General features: G+C 37.9%; 1 protein-coding gene across 1 annotated transcript; it reads left to right on the top strand.

The window, feature by feature from the left end:
• The first annotated feature begins 1,509 nt into the window (after window positions 1-1,509).
• echdc3 (enoyl CoA hydratase domain containing 3) lies at window positions 1,510-6,106 on the top strand. The gene is made up of 6 exons (XM_040036078.1): window positions 1,510-1,715; window positions 2,569-2,690; window positions 2,765-2,862; window positions 3,441-3,641; window positions 4,255-4,433; window positions 5,153-6,106. Exons 1-6 carry the CDS (start codon window positions 1,525-1,527, stop codon window positions 5,304-5,306), a joined length of 945 nt encoding a protein of 314 aa, XP_039892012.1. The 5' UTR covers window positions 1,510-1,524; the 3' UTR covers window positions 5,307-6,106.
• The last annotated feature ends 869 nt before the right edge of the window (window positions 6,107-6,975 follow it).

The raw sequence follows: 6,975 nt of genomic DNA, 5'->3' as shown, positions 1-6,975 counted from the left end.
TTGGTCTATCTGTAAATGCTGTAAGTTGGTTTTCAAATTACTTGTCAGCAAGAAAACAGTGTGTCCATGCTGCTGGGTCTTCTTCCTCTTTTCTCCCAGTATCCAAAGGAGTTCCGCAGGGCTCCATATTAGGGCCATTGCTATTTTCTCTTTACATAAACAACCTTTGTGATAATTTGTCAAATGCAGCATTTCATCTTTATGCAGATGATACAATTATTTATTGTTTATCCCCTTCAGTAGAACAAACCCTGCAATTTCTGCAGTCTGCCTTTGATGTAGTTCAGTCCCATTTAACTCAACTTAAGTTGGTGTTAAATCCAGAGAAATCCAAGTTCATGTTATTCTCAAATGGCAAAGAATTGTAAGCTACGTCTCCTAAGATTAAAAGAATTCAAGGAACTGAAATTGAAATGGTCACATCTTACAAGTATCTAGGGATCATTATAGATCAGAATTTGTCATTTAAAACTCACATTCAAAGGCTTGTGTCGAAGTTAAAACTAAAACTAGGTTACTTTTTTAGAAATCAATCCTGTTTCTCCCTCCAAGTGAGAAAACACTTGATTCATGCAACTTTTTTACCTTTATTGGATTATGGTGATCTGCTTTTTATGAATGCACCTGCCCACTACCTAAAGAGGTTTTATACTGTGTACCATTGTGCTTTACGTTTTATTACTGGCTGTGGAAATCGTGTACATCATTGTTCTTTGTATGCTGCTGCTAAATGTCCATCTTTACATATTCACAGACTCTCCCATTGGTTGACCTTTATCTATAAATCTCTCCTTGGGCTGGTTCCATCTTATTTATCTGTTTATATGTGTAAAAACCACAACCAATACAGCCTTTGTTCTCACAATATCATACAATTGATTGTCCCAAAAATCAGAACAAAATTGGGGAAAAAGTCTTTTAAATACGCTGCCCCTGCTTCCTGGAATAATCTGCAGAAGGAACTGAAATGATCAGAATTGGTTACCTTGGGAGAGTTTAAGTCTGTCTTAAAGGAACGAGAGAATAACTCTTTTGATCAGTGTGATTGTTTTTAATGTACTCTTAATTTGATCTGTTATTGTATATTTTACACATGTTGGTATGGGATATTGTATTTGTTTTAAATGTTATATACTTATGTGGTATGTGTATTTTGACTTTTGTTGCCATGATGCCAGGTCTCTCTTGAAAATGAGATTTTTAATCTCAATGAGATTTTTTACCTGGATAAATAAAGGACTAATAATAATAAAAATGACATCATCGCCTAATTTGCATAATTGGTCATGCTGATGTAATTGTAACCTACGCTGTTGGAGAGGGTTAGGGTTACTTTAGGGTTACTTTATGTCTCTTCCACATCGTGGAACATTTGTCGCTAGTCGCTTTTTAGAAAAAAAAAAGTCTCTAAGGGGGTCTGAAAACTCGCTAAATATAGTGACAAAGTTGCTAAATTGGCAACACTGTGAATTTCGTGTTGTGCGCATGCGTAGAAACAACGGGTAGGATGGTTTGTCAGGCGGGATGGATTCTCAGAACACCGGAAGTGAGTGTGAAGACGAAGCGGCCACGGGCAAGATGGCACGGAGCGTACTGTGTACATGCCTCGGTGTGCTTCAGCTAGGCAGGAAAACCGCGCTGCTGTCCGGCGCTCGTCTCTACTCGCAGAGCGAAGCGGAGCCGCTGACACTGAAGCAGCAAAGCGACGGAATAAGGTGCAGCTAGTTACCGTATCTGGTCCCTTATACAGATGCACAACAATTATGGAGCAAGACTTTCACAACAGCAGTTTGTTGTAGTGATCCGTACAGTGCCTCAGTTTGTGTGTCAGACCAACACGTACACACAAAGTACACTCGGGATGAATATTACGTCATTGAAAAGCGGTTAAAATGTCTGCTATTCTGAATTGGAAACAATGGGGAACATGTTTTCAGGTTACTGGTTTAATTTAAATGCACAAAAGCTCGAAATCTGAATTTCATGAGCAACAACGTGAACATTATACTGTCTGTAATGTCCAGACCATTTTTTTCTGTTTTTCTCCTGTCTTCACCCACTATGATGTCAACACAAAATGAAGTTTTTACATTACGTTTTCATGTATTAAGGAAAAGAAGTTCTCCAAACGTACCTGGTCCTGTGTGAAAATGTATTTGTGTCCTAAACCTAATAACTGGTTGTGCCACCATTGGTGCAGTGACTTTGTTTCTCAGCTGTTTCTTTAGATCATGGTCATCAGGCTCTATTTAAGTGATTTCTCCATTCAGCAGGTCTGCTGGTATTCAGACCTTTCTCTAAAATTATAATTTATTTGATTATCTGAAACATTTAAGTGTGACAAATATTCAAAAATTAAGAAATCAGGAAAGGGGCAAATATCTATTTACGACACTCTACATCATCACCTTCAGCCAAATCAAAGATGGGAAATAAAAGAGGGAAAAAGGTGGCAGACGCCTATATTACAGAATCATTTTAAAGATGATTTCTGTAACCTTGGTGAAAATTGTTCTGAAATATGTTAAAGAAATATATATAAAAAAAAAAATTTCTTCTCATCTTCAGGAGAATAATACTAAACAACCCCAAGAAGAGGAATGCTTTGTCTCTGTCCATGCTCGAGTCTCTCCGAGAGAACATCTTAGCTGATGTTGACAGCGAGGATCTCAGAGTTGTCATCCTATCAGGTTGGTGTTTGTCTATTACGTGTGTGACAGAGAGAAAGCCAAATGCCAGTCTGACCTTGTTTTGTGTATTTCAGCCAAAGGTCCGGTGTTTTCCTCTGGACACGACCTGAAGGAGCTGACATCTGCTCAGGGTCGAGAATATCACACAAAGGTGTTTCATACCTGCTCAGAGGTCAGTTAGTGTTTCTGTCTTCTTGTCTTGTCATTCACTGAGACGTTTATTGATAATTTTGTGAATTAAAATGTAATGAATCATGCCATGCATATTGAAACAACAAATAAAAACAAATGTTTTCAGACAGTTTATGTGACCAAAAAGCCAAATTTGCTTAATTTAAAATAACATGAAAAAGAGACAAACTTTATATATAAGGTGGACTTTGTTATCAAAACCACTGATTGCCCTGTCAAAGATCGATCTATCCACCTCAGCTTCTTTGGTTTGTTTGTTTTGTGTTTTTACTGTGACTGCAGCTTACATGCTGACAAATCACTGTACTGTTTGCTTTGTTACAGACACTCAGGTACAGTTCTGGTCACAAGTTTCCATCCATTCATTGTGGGCATGAATGTCATGGTTACTTTGAGCTTTGAGCTGAATTTCGCAACTTGTGTAAATCCATTATTCTCCTTAGAACAATTCAAAGAAATCACTAAAAGTCCCAAATGATGGAAACATCAGATCTCCACATAAATATAAATATGAAGGAAAAACGTTTTAAATATTATGATTTGCGCCCTGTGCTGCAGGTGATGACGCTGATACAAGACATACCTGTTCCAGTGATCGCCATGGTGAACGGTGTTGCCACAGCAGCCGGATGCCAGCTTGTTGCCAGTTGTGACATCGCTGTGGTGACGGAGAAGTCCACCTTTGCTACTCCAGGTGTCAACGTGGGTCTGTTCTGCTCGACGCCGGCGGTGGCCATTGGCAGAGCGGTGCCGAGGAAGGTGAGGGGTCCTCCATTTATTTTTGGTTTTATAGTTTCATTTGATGGAAACTTTTAGATTTTCTTCTTGTTAGGACTTAGAAAAGTTCGTTATTCACATGACATTATGCGAAAGATCAAGATAAAATCAGAAATGATCATAAACCGAAGTCATTTAAAAAACGTCTGCTTTTTAAAGGCTGTTTTCTGTTTATTCTCTTTAATAATCAATTATAACATTTTTGTTATTTGTTTTGAAGGTTTAAGTAATTACAGTCACTACGAGTAAATTAAAGGTACACGAGGTCCTTTTTAAATCTTTATTTACACCCTGTCTTAGCTTGGTCTATAAATGAACATCATGAAAATTATTCAACAGAAAAGTTCTCAGTTAAACCCTGTTTTCTATGAGGCACTCATGAAAAACAGGAAGCTGTTCTCTGGAGTTTATCAATCTGTCTGTCATTCAGCTCTGGATCACTTGAAGTCAATATCACTTTTGGATTTTGATTCTTCTAAGAGGACACGTGTTCAGAACATGTTGTCTCTCTTTGGATCTACTCAATTGTGAACAAACATCCTTAGTATTCTAGTATTTAGCTCTAATCAATACACACCTTCCTTCTTTTAAACAGGTTGCTATGGAGATGTTGTTCACAGGAACTCCCATCTCAGCCCATGATGCTTTGCTCCACGGTCTGGTCAGTAAAGTGGTGCCGGAGGAGCAGTTGGAAGAGGAAACATTAGCCATCGCCCAGCGTATCTGTAAAGCTAGCCGACCTGTTGTAGCCCTCGGAAAGGCCACTTTCCAAAGGTGAGAATTTACAGTGTGTAAACTGACAGACGGTTTCCATGGCAATAATTTCAGAGGAATTAGTGATGGGATCTCCGGCTCTTTTTAGAGAACCGGCTCTTTCGGTTCGGCTCACTAAAAAGAGTCGGCTCTTTCGGCTCCGAACCGGATCTTCAGGTTATTTTGTTGCTTTAATTAATTTATTATTAACAATAACATAAAATTATGCACAAAAGGAATTACTAATGTAAAAAAAGTGGTTTTATTTATATATGTTTCAATATAAATATATACTGTGGCCCCTACAGACAAAGCACGTACAAACTCCAAAACACATTGCTGACCTTTCAAAACAGAGCTACCTAGATCACATTACACAATTGAAAGCATATGTGTATTGTTTGTGTATTTATACACAAGCACTCATATATATATATTCAAATAATTAAAAAAATGTTCATTTACCTGTTACTACCACACACCAAATCCGGTCGTACGTGTTTTGTCTTTAGGGGCCACCGTAAATATACTTTTATTTATTCACTCCACATAAAATGTAATAAATAAATCATATAATACAAAAACCAACTATCTACATTTTAACTTTTAACTATTTAAATTTTCAGCTTTTTCCTTTTAAACAAATTTAAAGTGAAACAACACAAAACACTGCAAACCACAACACAATTAAATATAAATTAAAATATGTGGTGTTTGTTTCTGTATGTTTCCTTCCTAAGACAAATGGCTCAAGGTCGCGATGCTGCATATGCCACCGCATCAAAGGTGATGGTCGACAACCTGGCTCTGAGAGACGGGCAGGAGGGGATCCGCGCCTTCATAGAGAAACGCAAACCAGTGTGGAGCCATAAAGCAGAAAAAGCCCACGACTGACTGAGTTTTAGCAAATTATACAATGATCATGTGATTAATATTGACAGGAACACATGATTAGCACTCACTGGTGAGTTGAGTAATTACCACCAGCCTTCAGTGAATGTGTCGGCTGTGCTGTTTCATGTTCTCTGAGGATTTCCTCCTGTTCACCATAGCTAAAGATGATGATGATCCATTGTGTGCCTTAAATGCTGCTGTGAGAGCAATGAGAAGGAAATACACTGTTGACTAAGATGGTGGATAAAAAAATTGACGTAATGGATAAATGCTGCTTTCTGTCCAATTTTAGATGTATTAAATGAGGTTAAGAATGGAAACAGAATCTTAATGTTGAGATGAGCTACATCTAAGCTCTGTTTGCTAGACTGTAAATCCTAAACAGAAGCTGAAGTTTGGATCTTTGAGCAAAATTACTTTTTTTTTCAGATCCTGGTTTAATTAGTTCTGGATTTGTAATTAAGTAGAAGATTATAAAAATTAATAGTCTTGACACAAAACTATAATATTATAATTCAATAAGCTTGTTGAAATACAACACTCTACTTCAGTAGCTTATAGAGGTATGAAATGTTGCCAGTATTTCAGTAAAAAATTAATAACAACATAACTACAACATAAATCTAAAAAATGAAGTATTTTTAGGGATTTTCTTTGTCCTGTTACACATAATCCTCACAATGACTGACGTTAGTCCATCACCTTTTATTGTGCCAGCTTTTTGTTAAGTGGTGTTTGTGTTAGTTTCTGTTGTTTTGGTTAAAAGTGTGCATTAAAATTAAAACTCTCATATGGATTTATTTACGCAAAATTTAAATCAAAGTGGTTAAAATGAAAACCTTGTTCACAAAATCAATGTGAGGCGTCATTGACACAGAGAGCAGAGCAAGACGTTATCAGAGTCCAGCTTCGCTCATCATTCTTGTTTTCTTTGCTGCTACGCACACAGCAAAATCAGCAGTCTTAAATTAGAAATGTCAAAATGCAACGACTCTATCAGAGTTTATAAAACACAGTTGTGTTTTAAAAATTATAGCTGACAGAGGCGGTGGCTTACGACACTGTTACACCCCGGCCTAGGCAACCGGCGTGCAACTCAGGAAAAATAGAAATAAGGGAAAAAGGGCCCCCAAGCTCACTGCTCTTAAGGAGGGCGAACTCATAAAAAAGACTAATACGGGCTTCCACAAAAATAATCCCAAAACGAAAGTATCGACAACTATTTTCTTTAAAGCAAAATACGATATTTATTTACATCACAACACAAGGCGCCAAACTATTTACAACGGGGGGGAAGATCGCGACCCTTACACACTGAAACACAGGGTTTAAATACCTAGAGGGCGCAATCAGGAAATGGACAACAAGAGGGAAACACAGCTGGGGCAACGCTTACACTGACGAGACAGGGACACGTAAATTGCACACTAAGATAACACAGACTTTCAAAGTAAAACAGGAAACACATAACAGTCACGCCAAAACAAAACGCCTAAAACAATACACTGCCAACGCCGAACCGTAACAACACCAACTATCCGCCATCTATAATCCAGTGCTGAGATCCCTTCCCAGACACCTTAACGCCTACTCACATCCTGGGCCATTTGACCTCAGGAAATCACATGACGGGGGGCTAGGTTTCACAATGAGCTCATCCGAAACCTTG

The sequence above is a fragment of the Simochromis diagramma genome, unplaced genomic scaffold (assembly GCF_900408965.1).
Source record: "Simochromis diagramma unplaced genomic scaffold, fSimDia1.1 OVJJ01000816.1, whole genome shotgun sequence".
Lineage (NCBI taxonomy): Eukaryota > Metazoa > Chordata > Actinopteri > Cichliformes > Cichlidae > Simochromis > Simochromis diagramma.
The sequence above is the reverse complement of the archived record's forward strand: the minus strand, read 5'-3'. Positions and strand labels throughout refer to the sequence as shown.